Source organism: Malus domestica, chromosome 17 (genome assembly GCF_042453785.1).
Source record: "Malus domestica chromosome 17, GDT2T_hap1".
Taxonomy (NCBI): domain Eukaryota; kingdom Viridiplantae; phylum Streptophyta; class Magnoliopsida; order Rosales; family Rosaceae; genus Malus; species Malus domestica.
In genome coordinates this window covers 13,759,669-13,779,104 of record NC_091677.1, presented here as the reverse complement: position 1 = coordinate 13,779,104, position 19,436 = coordinate 13,759,669, and the positions used below count along the sequence as shown (strand labels likewise).

The 19,436-nt window shown below is 38.0% G+C and overlaps 2 protein-coding genes and 1 non-coding gene across 6 annotated transcripts; all 3 read left to right on the top strand.

Moving 5' to 3' along the window:
* Positions 1-7,190: 7,190 nt before the first annotated feature.
* On the top strand, positions 7,191-7,297 carry LOC139193922 (small nucleolar RNA R71). The gene has a single exon (XR_011578464.1). It is a non-coding gene; the product is annotated as a small nucleolar RNA R71 (small nucleolar RNA).
* A 2,784-nt stretch (positions 7,298-10,081) lies between these two features.
* On the top strand, positions 10,082-12,351 carry LOC103419317 (uncharacterized). Its single transcript, XM_008357431.4, has 5 exons — positions 10,082-10,274; positions 10,509-10,774; positions 11,448-11,528; positions 11,781-12,000; positions 12,103-12,351. Exons 2-5 carry the CDS (start codon positions 10,523-10,525, stop codon positions 12,117-12,119), a joined length of 570 nt encoding a protein of 189 aa, XP_008355653.1. The 5' UTR covers positions 10,082-10,274; positions 10,509-10,522; the 3' UTR covers positions 12,120-12,351.
* A 3,300-nt stretch (positions 12,352-15,651) lies between these two features.
* Positions 15,652-18,933, top strand: LOC103406078 (uncharacterized). 4 transcript variants are annotated; one of them, XM_017324364.3, is made up of 5 exons: positions 15,652-15,972; positions 16,325-16,603; positions 17,245-17,346; positions 17,663-17,912; positions 18,580-18,933. In XM_017324364.3, the coding sequence occupies exons 2-5, from the start codon at positions 16,346-16,348 to the stop codon at positions 18,705-18,707; spliced, it is 738 nt and encodes a 245-aa protein (XP_017179853.1). In that variant the 5' UTR covers positions 15,652-15,972; positions 16,325-16,345; the 3' UTR covers positions 18,708-18,933. The 4 variants fall into 4 exon arrangements, with proteins under 4 accessions (XP_017179853.1, XP_017179852.1, XP_017179854.1 ...); XM_017324363.3 differs by having other exon boundaries at positions 15,676-15,972; positions 16,321-16,603; XM_017324365.3 differs by having other exon boundaries at positions 15,875-16,020; positions 16,321-16,603.
* Positions 18,934-19,436: the final 503 nt, after the last annotated feature.

Here is a 19,436-nt window from a genome sequence, read left to right as displayed (position 1 = left end):
AAGACTAGGCACATTTATTTTTCAAGTTGATTTCTGGAAATCACAGTTAACATAAAGACAACGAAAGAACTTAGACTTTCTTGAAAGTAAGAAAGAAATTAAGATCAAATCTCATCATTGAATTGAGAAGTAGCTACAAACAACAATAAAAATGCAAAAACTTTTTTTTTTTTAATTTAATAAATAAACTAACGAAATATATTTCCACCCCCAAACTTAATTATAGCATTGTCCCCAATGATAATGAAAGGAATTTTTGAACAATAAGACATAAAAATGGAAGGAAAGAAATATAAAATGAAATAAAGATACATAAAGAAAAGGAAAGAACACACCAATTTGTGTAGGCGAGGAGAGCAAATGTGTGAGTCATTATTCTCTGCTTGTTTCTTCTGCACCGCGGGCTGGCACAAGGTAGCTGTGTTGGTCTGTTTCTTTCTTCAATCTTTCCAAGTGTCCACCTCTTGCTTTCTTTCTCCTTGTCCCTAGCTGAGGATGAATTGGTAAATTGTCTCCACATGCTTCGAGGTATCATTTTCACTTCCCTTATCTGTTCCCCAGGCAGATGTGGTAGACGAAGAGGAATCATAAGATGATGAAGATGAGTACTCGAGAGCAACGCTAGGTAAGCAATCAGGAAGGGGTTCTAGGCAGTTGGCTCCAGATCAGAAGATTGATACCAAGTGCTGGCTGATTGCTCTCTTTATCCTTGTCGTAAAACAAAGACAAGGAGAAGGACATGGAGAAAGCATGATATGAGATACTCTTGCTTTCAACCTTCATGATATGAAATACTTTTGCTTTGGATGAGTTGTTTGCAGAGGTACCCCAAGGAATTAGGAACACTGAGTGACTCGAGAGGGTGTGTTGGAAAGGCATTCTCTGAGAAGAATGAGGTTATGTATGTCTGCCTTGCCATGAAGTGTGAAGGTCGACATTTATAGGAAATAATAACCGGTACTGCTCTTTCACTCTTGTCGGCAACCGTTGGATGATTGAACAGTAAACTTCACGTGCTTTCTACTTTACCAGAAATCGTCGACAGATTGCCCGTGATTTCCGTAAGCTGAGTGTGCATGTGACAGATGCTGACATGTCTGGAAAAGCAGATGCCTATCCGATTTCTGAGCTTGCCTCTTCGAAATCTGAGCTCCGTCGAGTGCAGAGGTTACATGTGACGAGTGCGGACAAATCTGGAACAAAGGATGGCCCGTGGTTTCTGAGCAAGCTCAGCTTTTGAGAAAGCTAGCGCATCTTTGATTTTTTTAGTTGGCCTCTTCGATTTCTGAGCTCGCCTCTTCGATCTCTGAAATCCCATCGCGTGCTGATTTTTATAGAGGTATGCAGGACGTTCAAAGCACACTTGAATTTCTGCATGTAAAAACTCCCTCTTTGCATTTCTACGATCTTGACTTGTCCGACCTCTGCTTTCTTTAACACTTCTGAAAAATGTCTGGCCCTTCCGACCGTCGTTTTGACTTGAACCTTGGTGAAGAGGCAGTCCCGCCTTCTCCAGACAACATATGGCGCCCATCCTTCATATCCCCTACTGGCCCCCTTACCGTTCGGGATTCGGTGATGAAGAATGATATGACAGCTGCGGTGGTGGCCCAGAACCTTGTCACTCCTAAAGATAACAGACTGCTTTCAAAACGGTCTGATGAATTGGCTGTTAAGGAGTCTCTGGCTCTTAGTGTACAGTGTGCAGGTTCCGTGTCCAATATGGCCCAACGCCTATTTGCTCGAACCCGTCAAGTTGAATCGTTGGCGGCTGAAGTGATGAGTCTCAAATAGGAGATTAGAGGGCTCAAGCATGAGAATAAACAGTTGCACAAGCTCGCACACAACTATGCCACAAACATGAAGAGGAAAATTGACCAGATGCAGGAATCTGATGGTCAGATTTTACTTGATCATCAAAGGTTTGTGGGTTTATTCCAACAGCATTTGCCTTCGTCTTCTGGGGCTGTACCGCGTAGTGAAGCTCCAAATGATCAACCTCTGATGCCTCCTCCTTCTAGGGCTCCGCCGACTGCTGAAGCTCTACCGACTACTGAGACTTCTCCTAAGCAGCCTTTGTGAAAGCTCCCTCTTGTATTTATCTACTTAATGTTCCTTTCGTTTTTATGAATGTAAAAATACATTGCAAGAAGTTGTGGTAGAGATTGCAAAATCATTACCTGCATAAAGGAACAAAAGTAGGACTTAAACACATAAACCATAAAACAAGAGAAAAACAGAACAAGAACATTTAAAATTATTTAAAATAAAGATGAAAGATAGCAAGCTTGGGTTGCCTCCCAAGAAGCGCTTTAGTTACTGTCTAGAGCTAGACATTCTGTTGGCAGTTTGATTCAAATAACAGGTTCCTTCAAAGTGATGGAATCCTTAGCAAGATCATATGGAGACTCTTTGTATAACTTCAAGCGATGTCCATTAACTTTGAAGACAAAACCAGTTTGCATGTTTTGGATATCCACAGCCCCATGAAGATGGACCTGTACAACACGATATGGACCATTTCAACGTGATTTGAGCTTTCCTGGGAATAGTTTCAATCTTGAATTAAAAAGCAAAACCTTCTGACCCGGTTGAAACTCTTTACGAAGGATGTGAGCATCATGAAATTTCTTGGTCTTATCCTTGTAAATCTTTGCATTCTCATAAGCATCATTCCTTATTTCTTCCAGTTCATTCAACTGCAGCTTCCGCTTCTCTCCCGCTGCTTGGTAGTCAAAATTGAGGTGCTTAATAGCCCAATATGCCTTGTGCTCAAGTTCCATAGGCAGATGGCAAGCTTTCCTATACACCAAACGAAAAGGAGACATCCTAATTGGTGTCTTATAAGTTGTCCTATATGCCCACAAAGCATCAGTAAGCTTTAAACTCCAATCCTTTCGAGATGAACTGACAGTTTTCTCAAGAATCCTCTTGAGCTCACGATTAGATACTTCAACTTGTCCAGATGTCTGTGGATGGTATGGGGTGGCTATGCGATGATGAATATGATACTTGGCACAAAGGGAAGCCATGGTGCTGTTTAAGAAATGCGTACCTTCGTCACTGATGATAGCACGAGGTACTCCAAATTGGGGAAAAATAGTATTCTGCAAGAAACCTAACACCACAGAACTTTTGCATGTTGGAGAAGTTATTGCCTCCACCCACTTAGAGACATAATCAACCGCCACCAAGATGTAGAGATTGCCATGTGAAGAAGGGAAAGGTCCCATGAAGTCTATACCCTAAACATCAAATAGTTCAATCACCAAAATACTTTGTTGGGGCATCTCATTTCTCTGAGAAAGATTTCCAACTCTTTGACACTTATCACAAGCCTGGCAGCATAGGTATGCATCTTTGAATAAAGATGGCTAAAAGAAACCACTCTGTAAGATCTTGGCCGCTGTCCTTCTTGGTCCAAAATGACCACCACATGCATAGTGGTGAGCAAACTTCAAAATGTTTTCTTGTTCTTCTAAGGGGACACACCGACGAATGATTTGATCTTGGCAATGCTTGAAAAGGTATGGCTCATCCCAAAAGTAGTGTTTTACAGTGGAGAGGAACTTCTTCCTTTGTTGGTAATTGAACTCTGATGGTATTTCTCCAGATGCAAAATAATTTGCGATGTCAGCATACCATGGTACTTGATGAGTAACCGCTAAAAGTTGCTCGTTTGGAAAGCTCTCTTGCAGGGGCAATGAATCTGCCTCATCAGTGCTTGCATTTACTAATCTTGAGAGATGATCCGCCACAACATTCTCACGTCCCTTTTTATCTAGGATCTCCAAATCAAACTCTTGCAATAGAATGACCCATCGAATCAATCGTGGTTTGGCCTCTTTTTTAGACAATAAGTACTTGAGAGCAGAATGATCAGAATACACAATGACTTTAGCACCAATTAAGTACGATCGAAACTTTTCAAGAGCAAATACCACTGCAAGTAATTCTTTTTCCGTAGTGGCATAATTCAGCTGAGCATCATTCAAAGTGCGGCTGGCATAATATATAACATGGGGGAGCATGTCACGTCGCTGACCAAGGACAACACCCACAACGTAATCGGAAGCATCGCACATGAGCTCAAAAGGAAGGGTCCAATCTGGAGCTGTTATAATTGGGGCTGATGTGAGAAGATCCTTCAATTTGTTGAAAGCATCATGACAATCTGCATTAAAATCAAAACAAGCATCTTTAGCAAGTAAATTACAAAGAGGACGACTAATTTTGGAAAAATCCTTGATGAATCTTCGATAAAAACCAGCATGTCCCAAGAAAGATCTCACATTCTTCATAGAAGTTGGTGGTGGTAATTTGACGATCACCTCAATCTTTGCCTTGTCGACCTCTATTCCTTTGCTTGAAATTAGATGTCCTAGCACAATGCCATATTTAACCATAAAATGGCATTTCTCCCAATTTAACACAAGATTAGTCTCCCTGCATCTTTCCAAAACCAAAGACAAGTTATCCAAACATATATCGAAAGAATTACCAAAAACAGAAAAGTCATCCATAAAAACCTCAACAATATTTTCAACCATTCCAGAAAAAATACTCATCATGCATCGTTGGAAAGTGGCAGGGGCATTGCACAATCCAAATGGCATTCGTCTGTATGCAAATGTACCAAAAGGGCATGTAAACGTTGTCTTCTCTTGATCCTCAAGGGCAATTGGAATTTGGTTGTACCCTGAATAACCATCTAAGAAACAATAGAAAGAATGACCAGCTAGTCTCTCGAGCATCTGATCAATGAATGGCAGCGGAAAATGATCATTTCTAGTGCTGTTATTGGGCTTTCTATAGTCAACACACATTCGCCATCCGGTGGTCATCCTTGTAGGCACAAGCTCATTGTTATCATTCTTCACCACAGTAATACCAGTTTTCTTTGGAACCACCTGAGTCGGGCTCACCCATTTGCTATCCGAGATTGGGTAAATGATACCTGCATCGAGTAACTTCATCACCTCAACTCGTACAACTTCCTTCATGATCGGATTTAGACGTCTTTGAGCTTCAACAGTTGGTTTAGTCCCAGCCTCCATAAAAATCCTATGCATGCACAAAGCTGGACTAATGCATTTTATGTCAGCAAGTGTCCACCCCAGAGCATCTTGATACTTGCGAAGAACTCTTAGTAATTTGTCTTCCTCCGTGTCATTAAGATCAGCAGCAATAATAACAAGCAAGGTCTCATTCACCCCGAGATGAGCATACTTGAGGTGGCTCGGCAGTAGCTTGAGCTCTAACTTCGGAGCTTGCTCACTTGAAGGAAGAAGGGGCTGCTTAGGCACTCCAAGGCTTTCATAAACATGTCGCCACTTTGGATTATGAATTGGTGCACTATCCAGTGCAGCAATGACGTCCACCACATTTTCTTCCATAGATAAAGTACCATCATGGTTGGTGAGGCAAGTTAACAGCTCATCATTAGATGATCGTGAGGCAAAGTTTGCATGCACAATCCCATCCAAAACATCAACACGAAAACACTCTTCAAGTTCGAAATGACGCTTAATAGCTTTAAAGAGTTTGAATACAACTGATTGTCCTTGCACTCTTAGGGTTAAAGTACCTGCTTCCACATCAATAAGTGTCTGGGCGGTGGCCATGAACGGTCGGCCTAAAATGAGAGGCATTTCCTTGTCTTCCTCCATGTCAAGTACAATGAAATCAGCTAGGAGATAGAATTTATCCACTTTAATAATCACATCTTCCAGAATACCCAAAGGATATGTCATGGACCTGTCTGCCAATTGAAGACTCACAGATGTGGGCTTGAGTTCTCCTTCACCTAATTTTTGAAAAACAAAATAAGGCATAAGGTTAACACTTGCTCCTAAATCAATCAATACTTTATGAAAATCAAGACTACCAATAATACAAGAGATAGTGAAACTCCCCGGATCTTTCTTCTTGGGTGGTAGCTTATGTAAGAGGACAACACTGCATTGCTCAGTTAAAATCACCTTCTCATATTCCAAGAACTTTTTCTTTTTAGAACATAGCTCCTTCAGAAATTTGGCATATGATGGGATCTGTTTAATAGCATCTAATAGAGGCAAATTAATTTGAACCTTAGCCAACATCTTCATGAATTCAATGCATTGTTGATCCTTGGAACGTTGTTGCTGCCTTTGTGGAAATGGCAAAGGTGGCTTATATGGTGGCTTGTCAGAAGGTGCAAATAAACTACCAAGGCCTTTTTCCTTGTTTGAATCAGAGTTGGGTCGAGATTGCACTTTGTCACTTGTACTAGGATCTGGAATACCTACTTCAGAAATAGCCTCTGACCGAGACTTTGCAGCTAATGGCGCACTTTCAGTAAGCTCTTCTTCTTCCACTTCGGCTTCATGGTGCACCACTTCTCTGTTGTCATAGCTCTTGCCACTTTTCAATGTCCGTATTACTTTGCAATGCTCCATCCCTCTTGGATTTTGCTCAGATTGGCTCGGGAACTTTCCTTTCTCTCTTTCATTAAACATGGTAGCAAGCTGTCCAACTTGAGTCTCCAAATTTCCCACTGATGCCGTGAGATTCTGAATGCTAGTTTGTGTGGATTGGACAAAACTGTTGGTGCTATTAGAGAGAGCAGACATATGTTGAGCTAGCTGTGACATTTGGTCTTCAAGAGATGGTTTTTTAGTCTCACTAGTTGATTGGTAAGACTGTTGGTATTGACGTGGCTGTTGGTTGCCACCCCAACTGAGATTGGGGTGGTTCTTCCACCCAGGATTATATGTATTGGAATAAGGGTCACTTCTGGGTCTAATGAAATTATTCACCATATTCACATGATCTTGCACAAGCTCAGGGTAGTTATCCTTGTTGGGGCATTGAGTGATGTCATGAGTTGTCTCACTACAAATGATGCACGCTTCTTGGGCATTGGGCATGGAAGAGACCTGCATTAAGGCAGCAAACTTGGCATTAAAATTCTTTTCCATTTTAGCAATTTGAGCAGAAACATTAGGAGAACTCTGAGAAATCTCAAAAACTCCCCTCTTTTGTGTTTGTTCTTCTGTCCATTATTGGGATTCAGAAGCCATCATATCAAACAACTCAAATGCTTCCCTTGCAGATTTCGACATTAATGACCTCCAGCAGATGCATTCACTTGACTCTTAGTGGTGGCATTGAGACCATCATAAAATATGTTCATTTGAAGGTTAGAATCAAACCCAGCATGAGGACATTTTGTGTACATCTCATTATACCGTTCCCAAGCTTCATGGAAAGACTCGTTTGGCTTTTGAGCGAAAGCCAATATCTCTTTCTTGAGTGCAAGCGTCTTGGAAGAAGGAAAAAACTTATTGAGAAATTTTTCTTGCAATTATGTCTATGTTGTAATGCTATTGGCAGGCAGAGAATGCAGCCACGCCTTGGCTTTGTCCTTCAAAGAGAACGGGAACAAACGTAACTTGATAGCTTCAGAAGAGAAACCTCTGATTATGGTGTTGCCACATGCCTCAATAAAATCAGCCAAATGCATGTTGGGATCACTGTTTGGCAACCCATGAAAGGATGGCAATATGTTGAGGATGTGAGGTTTGATTTCAAAGGTTGTCCCATCTTCCACATCTGGATATATAATGCACCTTGGCACTGCATTGATTCTTGTTGCCAATGAATTCCTTAAAGGTTGACCTGCTGCAGGTAAGGCTAGGGCCATGTGTGCAACTGGTGCCAAAGGTTGGAAAATAGATATGCTGCTCTCAGGATCACGGAACAAATCCTTAAGAAAAGTATCACCAAGGTTGGAATCTTGTGCTAAATATTTTTCTCTAGCTAACTTCCTTGCACTTCTCTCTGGTTCAGGGTCGTAAGGAATAAGCACTTGATTCTTGGACCTTGTTCCAATCACCATATACTACACCTGAACAAACAACAGAAATATTAAGCCACAATAAAAATAAAAGTAAAAGTAAAATAAAATAAAACTTAACAGAAATTAACTAAACAACAAAAAGAAAAAGAAAGTAAGTAAACCTAGATGAATTAAAAACACAATTTATGCAAATTGGCAACCACTAGTTAATTAAACGAAGACAAAAATCTCACACCACACATCCACTACACTTAATCAAAGATCAAAACTCAACTAAATTAATTGTTGTTTTTTTTTAATTTTCAATAATAATTTTTTTTTAATTTTAATAATACGTGATTTAGAACAGAAATTTGTGAAAGGGATACATAAACAGATTTCTAACGCAAATATACAGCATTATTACGGTACCAAAGTTAAATTCACCATCAATGGGCTTAATCAAAGAGGATTCTTGAGAACTTTTTTTTTTAATTTAATGATTAATAAAAATAAGACATAAACATAAGCATAAGAAAAATAAACACAAAAACTTGGGAACTGTTGGCACAGTCCCCAGCAACGGCGCCAATTTCTTGATAGCGATTTTACCACTTGTAAAACAAAGGGTTAAACCATAGAAAATTCTTGCAAGAGAACAAGTGTTTGTAGTATAGAATGGCTCAAGCAAGGTCGATCTCCTCAGGGACTGATATAAACAATTTACGAGTTTTTGTGTATTTAACTTATTTAACTCTAAGAATTACACTAATTTGACGAAACTAAATATTATTGGATGTGACTTAAACAAATATCTAAAATGGGAATTGGTTTATAGGAACAGTGATTCAACTTAAACAAAACAAGTAAATGAGGAAATTTAAGATAAAATAACTGATTGAAGAAAAATAGATTGTCAATATGCTAGAATTCAACTTTTACCAACAACACTCCTACGTAGCTATTCCAATTGCTTAAATAATTGAAAACACATATGCTTTGAAGGTTGGATTTTCCTTGTGTATGTTTTACTTGTGACATTCAAGCTAAAACGCATACCACTACATGCAACTTATCCATGACATTTGGATTAAATATAAACATGAGTGATTCATTAATCTTGGTGAAAATCATTTTGTTAAACCATATAATCCCTAAGAGCATGATATTTACCTTAGGAGAGTACAATCCTCAATCACAAGAAGCACAACCAATTTTAACGTGACATTCGTTCAAAATTGCATCCGATAACTTTTCTAAGCATCCTAATGGTGATCAATCATCAAGACACATAGATAGTTTAATTTAGAGATTGAAAATATCAAAGCAAGCATGTAACAACACTTAAGCAATTGAAAAATAGATCTACGTATTCATGTTGCGGCTCATGGCCTCACTCTAGCAAAAGAAAATTAGTTACACATAATTATTTGAATACATAAGAAATTATCCATGAAGAATCAAAGAAAGAAAACACCGTGTTTGGTTCCTCCTCTGCTCCTGACTTCTTTTCCTCTGCCGCGCCCTGTATTTTCTGTTTTTCTTTCTCTTCTTGCCTGTCCGTGTCTCTCTGCCTTTGTTTCTTTTATTTTCTTTCTCAATCCGCCCTCTCTCTCTGCGCAATAGCTTCTTTATGCCGTGTCTCCCATCAACCCACTTTTCAGCCTTTGTTTATTCATGCCGTGCTCTCCCACTCCTCATTCTTTTATTCTGTCAGTGTCTCCCCCACTCCCTGCTTATTATTCTTGCTTTCCTTTTCTTATTCCTTCCACTCTTCTTTGTCTGTGTCCCCCATTTCCACTAATCAGCTATAATCTTTTCTTTTTCCCCACCACAAAAGCTTAATGGAAGACAAGTCCACTCTCCACTTGCCGTGTCTTTTATTTGTTTTTACAATTTTCTTTTCTCCATTTTGCTTGAAATTGATCCTAAAACAAATTTAACTGCATATTAACACAAGGTAAAATAAAATACCACAATTTTAACACAAAAACATCACAAAGACTTTAGAAATGGATGGTATAAATGCATGAAATATATGAGTGATCAATTCTACAAACACACGTCTCTCTTCCCTCTCTCCTATGCCACCGGCCCCTCTCCCTTTGTCAGATAAAAATATACCACAACAGTTTTTAATGGTTAATCCACATGATATATATAATTACGTTAATGAGATTCACATAATGCCATGTCAACATACTAATAAAATAATTGATGAAATACAAACGAAATGACCAAATTGATGTGCAATCGTAAAATTAAGGACAATATTGATCACTTTTGAAAGTAAATAAATAGAAAAAACTGGAGTGGGTAATAGCGATTTTCGGAGGGCTGATTTATGAATTTACTGTATATTCCGGGGTGGCAGATATCGGACATTCCTATTTCTCACCTCTTCACTCCTCTCACTCGTCCCTGGTGCCCTTGGTCTCGCTACCCTACGAATCAGGTCAATATCCCTCCCTCTCTAAACCTTGATTTTGCTTGTAATTGATTTGGGGTTTATTTTAGGGTAGGAAATTTGGGATTTATAGTTAGGGTTAGGCAATTTGGGGATTGATTTTCGTAGTTTCAATTGTGTGTGAAGTTGTTTTGGGCTGTAGTGAAAGCTGACTGATATTCTTGTAGTTATGCGCACACTCTGTGTATTTGTTAATGCGATAACAATGTGTAATGCTGACAGACTGGGAAGCAAGGATGGTGATTATGTCTCTTCGTTCTGTGCTCCGAAAGCTGGGTACTAATCGATCCACTTACAGTAACATTAGAAGCGCCGTGCTTGGGGCTTCTCAGAGCGCGGCTGTCAACAACAATTTCAGAAATCCCGAGGCCAAGCCCGTGTCTTCAGTAGAGTCTAGTGCTGGTTATTGTTGTCACCATGTTTCTGATGATGGATACCTCGCAATGCAATCGAGGACGACGGCCCCTCGCTTTCCCTGTTCTGGGCAGGTATATGAAACTCTCAATTCTCAACTAGGCTGCTTAGTCATTACTTAAGCATCACTTGCATACAGATTAAGATCACCATTTGTTTCTTGTAACCCTTTATGTTGAATTTGGGATACGTTTGTAAGAAACACACTACAAAACAGTAGGTAGCTGGATTTTCCTGCTTATGTGTCTGTAGCAAAAGATGGAGTGCACTTAGAGGATTTTGTAAATGACTACTTGAAACGAGTCATTTGAAAATCCTTTATTTAGTGGTTTTGTAATGCTTGTACAATGCATTCTTAATCACTCCGCGTAATGGTTCTGAGTGCATTTCTAACTAATTTAGCTTAAATCCCCTGATACTTGGAAATCCCCCATCCAAACTAATCTTTTTTTCAAGAGAATTTGACTCAGTGTCAGGGTCTGGATACTTATTTTACATTTTTTGTTAATTGTGTCCCCTCTCCACTATGATTCACAAAATTCTTGAAGGGTAATCGTTTTTCAATTCACTCTTTTGTTACCTCCACCTTTGGTAACTTTGCCATCACTTTGGGTGCTTAAACTCGCATAGGTATACCTACAAAACTCTAGCAGCGAACGAGGGTCTGGAACCTAGGCCTCCCTGCTGCTGTAGTTTTCAAATAATATTTCTTACCAATTTGCACTTCTCCCCCCTTGTTTTGAACAGGAATTTGATTATTATATCAATTTAAAAGGACGGGGATTAGAGGCTGCCCGTTTTGCCACACAAGAGTTCAACAAGCAAAAGGTTTGTATTGATTTTAATTTTCTGAATTGGCAAAAGCTGCTCTTCTGGGTGTGTAGTTCTTCCATTAGCCCCTATTTATTTATTTTTAGCAGTAACTTGTGAAGACAAAATGTTTTTTCTTCTCTTTGATTTCACATGTTTTATCTCTTCATACTGCCATGATGTTTTATTCACGAAGAAATAGTTTCTTTTTATCAACAACTGTTGTGAATATTTAGATGCTCGTGTCTAATATTTTGCCTCGTCTTTCAGAATGCCCAACTGCAGTTTGTTAGAATGCTGTGTGCTAACAGGCGGAGGCTTAACAATGGTCCTCATTACATGTATTTTATATTGCTTGAGGCAATGGATGGTGGTGAGCTGAAAGTCTACCAGGCACATGTTTCGCCAGATTTCACCGGCGGCATGTCTTTGCAATTCCTTGGTCGTGTCGTGGAGAAGGGGTCTCCTGTAAAATTATTTGATCCCCTGGGTAAGTGTGGCAAGCTACTTCCATTAATTTTGTCTTGGATTTATTTCTTAGCGCGGAAGAATGTAAGCGTACATTGATCAATCTATGGGTTTCTTGAAACAGATAACTTTTGGGACTGAAGGTGGTTCGCTGTGGCTGCTGAAAGAAGCATCAATTAGAAATCGGTTTTTATTTAATTAAACTAGATTAGTGAAGGTGGATGACTCTTACCTGCTATGGAACGTCGTAACTCTAACCCTAGCTTGCAGACTTTCCTATTATTTCAACTTTGTTGTGGGATTAGAAGTATGAAACTTTGGCTGGCATGCCATTCTCATCACTTTGAACTTAATGCAGCAAATTTTATTGCTATCTGCTATCTTCACCGGGTCTCTCCCACAGAAGGCCCCCAGCCGGCCGGGATTGCGAGTGTAATAGACGTCACATGTTATAACATGAATGGAGTAATGACACTATATGGTAGTGAGAGCGTTTTTAGTTAAATATCAAATATAATCAAACCTCTATAAATTAATAGTTTTGGGATCAAAGGAAATTTATTAAGGCTTATTTTATCAACACCTCACATATTGTTGAATGCACCCCACAATCTTAATACACCCCACATTTGCTTTTTTAATTAAAATTTATCTTAATATACCCTACTTACTTTTCTATAATACCATCACGCTCCACATCTCAACATACACCTCACATTTTCTACACATACCCCACAGTCTTCATATCTTAAAAAAGCAAAAAAAAATTTAGCCTTCCCCTTTCTCCAGCAAGAACCAGCCACAATTATTCTTCTTCTACCACGCCACGCCAAATGTTGATTAAAGAGTAACATTGCTTTGATAAAAACTTGAGGTCACAACATTTAAAGGAAAGGCCAGTGCTTCAGTTCCTCCATTTCTTTTTGTTCGGACTTCAACCCAAGATAAGTAGGACAATGTTGCGAAACCTAAAAGATGTGTACGCAAAAGAAAGGGACAACCTTTCTGAGCTCTCCTCGAAAATTTGTGGAAACCATATATCCTTAAAACAAGACTTGCAAATGAGGGCCTTTGTATTGCTTCTCTGAGCCAAACTGCCAACTAATAAGACTAATTAAGGGGTTACTTGATTTGGTATGGAAGATTGATTTGATTGAAGGAATCAGGTTCAGAAAGATGGAAACTGCCCAAGTAGGAATATGAAAATGGGGACAAAAGTTGGGATTAATTGATTGAATATCAATTATCAATGTGAAGTGTATTTGGTTTTGGATTAAGATTCTCTTATGAATAATTTTTTTAGTCAACGTCTTTGTAGTTTTATTGATTAGAATTTTGTTCTATGTCCAATGGAGAGGGAATGGTTTTGAGAGTTGAAGAAAATAAATAATATTGGGATGTGTTATTTGAGGTGTATTTAGAATTATTTTAATTATTTTAATAATCTTATGAGGTCGAAATAGTCATTGCATATTAAGACTGTGAACACGGAAAATTCCTGAAACGAAAGAGACAAGAACAACGCGCACAAACAAATATTTGTATTTAGATGATTTTGGGTTACAATCTCTCTCTATTTTGATCTTCTGATTCGATCTCCGTAAGGTGTTGATTTGTGGATGTTTCGTTGATCTAAGGGCCGTCAAGGCTTGATCTTGGATGAACTGTTGGAAGTTTCTTCAAGGGGCCGTGGGCTTGATCTTTGAAGGTGGATTTGAGCGGATCTTCAAGGAGCCGTTGGGGCTTGATGTTAAGGATGAGTGTTTCTTCAAGGGCTGTTAAGGCTTGATCTTAAATAACGGTGATGAACGGGTCTTCAAGGGCTTTTGGGCTTGATCTTGAAGAACAGTGATGAATGGATCTTCAAGGGTTTTTGGGCTTAATCTTGAAGAACGGTTGGATGTGTGGATTTGTCGACGTTGTTGATCAAAAGGGCCGTTGGGGCTTGATCTTAGATGAACGGATGATGAACGATGAACACTTTCTTCAAGGGCCGTCGGGGCTTGATCTTGAATTGGTGGATGATTGTTGATCCAAATGGCCGTTGGGGCTTGATCTTGGAAGAACGAAGAACGCTTTCTTGATTCTTCGGGAACCTGGATGCTTGAGAGCTTCGGAGTTTCAGAGCTTCAGAGCTTCAAGAATTTTGCCTAATGATTTTGGTTCCCCAAATGAATGAAATGGGCTTGTATTTATAGAATTTTCCAAGGCCTAATTTTGAATATAATATCCCAGATGAAATAAGTTGTTTCTGCCAGGTGTTGACACGTGTCCTATTTGATGACTTTTCCAACTCATTTCAATTTTCGTTGAGTCGCGCGCTACGTGTAAAATTTATGTAATACATGAGTGTTGACACTTTAATTTATCGGTCAACATTTATTTACCGAAATTTCGATGTCTACAAAGACATACAAGTCATTTAACATTAAATTTTAATGTACAGAGTATTCAGTATTATGTGGGGTGCTAATAAAAAGAGCCTTTATAAATTTGAGAATATTAAATTATCGATAAATTATTAAGTTTTAATTAAGAAATTAATAATTTAATTAAGGTTTTCGATATTTTCTTTGTAGGCATTGTATCCAGTTTCTTATTTTACAAATTAATAATTTTATGTATTTGTTTAACAAAGTGAAATTTATGAATTTATTTATTCTTTTTCCAAATAGCTTGCACATTGTTCGATATTCAATATTATTCCTTTTTATGAAACATTTAACTAAGCAAAAAAACTCAACTTTTTAGGAAAAGCACTATATGTTAGAAGTTATTAATTTATACATTGTGTGGGATCTATATAAAAATTTTGTAATACTATTTTATAAATTTTGCGAACTATTAATTTAGCACACTAATTGCATGTTGGGACCGGCCAAAAGTATTATTTAACCCAAGTTGTTAATTTGTTGGGTATTAAATTATCGAAGTTCCATTATATAGGAAAAGATTAGTTAATGTATGATATATTTAGTTTGAGTACCGACTGAAAAAATGAATCAAGATAATTCTATTAATGCTATTGTAATTTTATATAATTACATAATTGCCACTTAGTTCTATCACGTTTTTTATACCAGCCAACTTTTCCCATTGGCTGACCGATCAAATTTTCTTTCAAAAGCGCATTCTCACCATGGTAGCTTGATACTAAGGTCACATTTTAACCATGGTTTATGACTAGGAAGTAGAAAATTGTGAAAAATAAAATTTCACTAGAAAATATGAAATATTTTTCTGTGGATGTGACTGTGATAAATGACAAAAAATATAAGAAAATTTAGATGAAACATCTTCACCCACATATAATTCTTTAACAGAAACAATGCATGAAGCGCGCAAAAAAAAAGAAGAAGAAATTATCCACTTATTTATTTCGTTGAACATTTGATGGCTTTGTTGTCGTTAGAAGAATCATGTTGAGAACATGTCAACTGATATCGACATATTCTAAAACAATATGATGAGTGTTATCAATTGTCAAGTGCTATCGACATAACCTACAGAGTGTTGTAGAAAGGCATTATATCAAACATTTGATAAGAACAAAAGAGACTACAAAACATTCAGTTGATATTCGAAAGACATTCACATTGTATTTTCAAACTTTAAGTAATCATGGGACCACCTTAATTCCAATATGCATCCGCATCTATGTAATGATAAACTCACTCAAATAGAAATTTCCCATTTAGTGGAGAAAAATGGTGAATGGGTAATATTGTCAAAGAAGAAAGAAATCCTAATAAAACACTTATAGTACTGTTTACTTTTAATGTTAAAAAATATTTTTACCTTGAAAAATTATTTATTTGTACACCTTTATTTTGCCATTTTAATTTAAACTAAATTTTTTAAGAATTTTCCCAAGTTTTTCTAAGGAAAAAAAAGTTAAAAGCGTCAGACACTAATCGCTTCCTCTTCCCCGACCGAAAAAATCGTTTCCTCATCCCTCTGGCTCTCATCGGTTTGCCCTAGACAACAAAGCCAAGTCAGTTTCTCTCTCTCTCTCTCTCCCCCTCCCTCTTTCTCTGTCCAGGTGAAAGATTTGTTTGGTTTGGTTGTTGTTTACTTGGGAGTTCAAATACGATTCAGTAATTTGGGTTTTTTAATTAGGGTTTTCGCAAGTTGCTTGCTTTTTTATTATTAGGATTTCGTTGTTTCAAATTTACAGGAACAATGGATTTCTTTCATTTATTTATTTAATAGTTTATTAATTTGGGTATGATGTATATTTTCTGGAACTTATTTTGTTTAATTTCTGCGGAGTTTTGGTGTGAATTTAATTTTATAACGTTCAATTTGTTGCTTCGTATCTGTTTCTGCTGTTGCTGTGAAGGAAGGAAGGAAGGAAGGAAGGAAGGATGGCAATTGTGGCTCTTCGCTCCGTGGTCGGGAAGTTGGGGAATAAATCTGTTTACAACAATATTAACAGAAGAAGAGTCATGCTTGGGGCTTTCCGGAGCTTGGATATCACCAACAACGGAAGTCAGGAGGTCCAGCCGGCGTTACAAGGGCATCGAAGTCCCGCTTTTTTTTCTCCTCGTGCTTTTCCTAATGGGGGCCTTGCAAACAAAGCTGAGGAGAGGAAGGATACCATTCCCTACTATGGAGTTGGACGGGTACCCAATAAAATTTGCAATTCTTAACTTGACTCATCAATTATTACTTTCGCATCACTTGTATGGAAGATTATGACAACCATCCACTACTCGTAGCTTTTTTTCTTGTTTCATGTAGCCCTTTACGTCACCATTTGTCTCTAGGATTGCATAGATTGGATAATTCTCTAGATTAGCTATCTTTGAGTAAGAAATGAATGACAAATCCGAGTTCAAGGAATCCCACAAAATGGTAGGATAACTAGGGATTCTGATTAATTCATCCTCTACCTTCAACATAGAAAAAAAATGTCAAATTGGTCTCTCGTTCTTCATTCAGCATACCTTCAGTTTAGTGAGATGTCCAATCCAATCCAATCTTAGGCATCACACATGATCTTATAGCCTTTCTTCAAGAGGTGTCTGCATATTTACTTTGTCGTACCCACAAGGCCAAGAAAGGTAGTTGCTTTGTGGTTCATACTTTTCTTTTTTGCTACTTTTCACATTTGATAACTTTGCTGATACAACTCTAGCACTGGAGTAGCGTCTGGATACCAGGCTTGCCTGCTGTAGTTTGTTGATGATGTTTTATGAATTTGCTCTTCTCTCTCTCTCTCTCTCTCTCTCTCACTCACTCACTCGGACCTTTCTTTGAGCAGAGGTATGAAGCTGCAGCAGGAATGCTTCAACCTATTCCTGTGGATGATCCCAATGTTGTAACTCTTGCCCAGTTCGCAGTGACAAGCTTCAACCAGCAAAAGGTTAAAACTGATGACTTAATTTCTAAAGCCGCTGTTCTACTTCTTGCATTAGCTGTATGTCTATGTTCGTGTAATTTATCATAGCGAAAGGTTCTTCGTGGTTTTCATACTGTCTAACTATATGCATGCCTAATTTTCTTGACTGATGCTGTTGGCTCACTTGGCATTAATGATTTGTTGCTAGAGCGGTGTAGTTGTGCTGCAAAATGACGGCCCAAGTTTCTTTTGAATGGATTTCCATACTGTTTCAGTTGTGCTTAAACCTAGTATTCGTTTTCTGGGAGGCCAAAAACTAATGTTTTGGGTTCTTTTTTAGAATGCCCAACTGCAGTTTCTGAGAGTGGTGATGGCAAGCGATCAGGGGGCACTTCCTTGTTGCCTTTACTATCTGACACTGGAGGCTGTTGACGCTGGTGCCGTGAAAGTTTATCGAGCACAAGTTTCTGTAAATTTGCTTGATGACAGCCGGGAGACAACAGTTTTTGGTCTCGTTAGTGATAATGGTGGTTTGCTAAAGCTAATTGATAACAGAGACAGATGCGAGTCAAGATTAACAAATAACAGAGGTAAGCATATATGCCATGTTACTTTAATTATTATTGTTACAAACTTAGTTCAGTACGTTCTCATTGGCAGTTTAAGTAACTATTGTTGTAGAACTGACGTCTATCTTGCTGTCTGGTAACTGTACCAAGTGTCTTAAGCCAGTATTACTGGGATTAGAACAGTTCTAAGATCCTAGCGTTGATTACGTAAATTACTAGTCATGGAAGAGACTTGAAAGCTCACTTGGCCGTCAGATAAATACTTAAAAGATAAACTAGGAACCAACCAATCATTTATCCGAAAAAGACAGTAAAATACAAGTAAAAAACTACTACCGGAAGCTTAGTATAACTCAAGGGAAGTTGGTCATTGTCTCATTTAGTCTTACAATACCTCATAAATGCTCTTTCATTAGATAAGTTGGAATGTTATGCGCAATTACGAATCTTGGTCTCACTGGAGCACCGTCAGAAAGTTGATGTTTTGTCAGTGTATTTGAATGGAGTCAACTGCTTTACGAAATAAAGTGCAAGTATATACTGACACTTTACGGATGTTTATTATTTTTTAGTACATATCGATTGGGCAGTGAAAATTGTGCTTTATAGTGTCTTCTTTGTAGTTGTTTATTATTTGCGAGTGTATACGGATTCTGATTGGTTAATGTTGCCATTCTTTCCATCACAGATTATGTCCGTCGGTACATTTGGGACAAGTTGATAAAAGGTGATCATGAAAGGATTCCAGTAGATGTAGAGGGACCTCCCTTGGAGGAAGTAACGCTGAGCAACTTGCACAAGTGGACTCTCCATTAAGTTGTTTGAAGAGGGAGATTTCTTCTATAATTTATGCGATTAGAAAGCACTCGAAAATTTACTAGGTGTAAAAAGATGAGTATTACTTATGGCGAGAGCAAACTAACAATGTGATGTTGTAGTTGATCAACTCGTGCTTGAAACAGGAATGGTAAGTTGTACCGTCTTAACCTTTCATTGCGGTGGTTCTCGCAATGTGATTATTGGCTGGCTCTTTTTGTATCTAGGTCCTGGTTTTTTGGTTGATCGAAAAGTTATCTGCTTTCTTGTTTCCACTTAAGTCATTTTACCTAATTTCTTGTTTCCACTTTCATTTTACCTGCAACTAACAATGGTGTCCGCGCGGTCTTGCAGGTTTTAAAATCATATAAAACATGTCCAAAGTTCAAGTATATATATGACATGCAATATTTTCAAACATTTGATTCATGTCTTCTTACCCGTTAACATAACACGAACTTGAAAAATGAAAAGCAAATGTGAATGTGCATTATAGGATTGAGTTATTCATTCATTTTTATATTTCACACATTGTCGTTAGTTTTTTACCACTTATTTCTTCAATTCATCTGCAACCGAAAATTGAGAAGGGGTGTGAGAAGTAAAAATTGGTGTGTTGAAAGCACTCTCACATTATAGTGTTTGATCCAAAAACAACGTTGTATTGTGTTCGATCCAAAAACTTTATGACTCATTAATTTAATACCCTTATAGTTCATGCAATTTTGT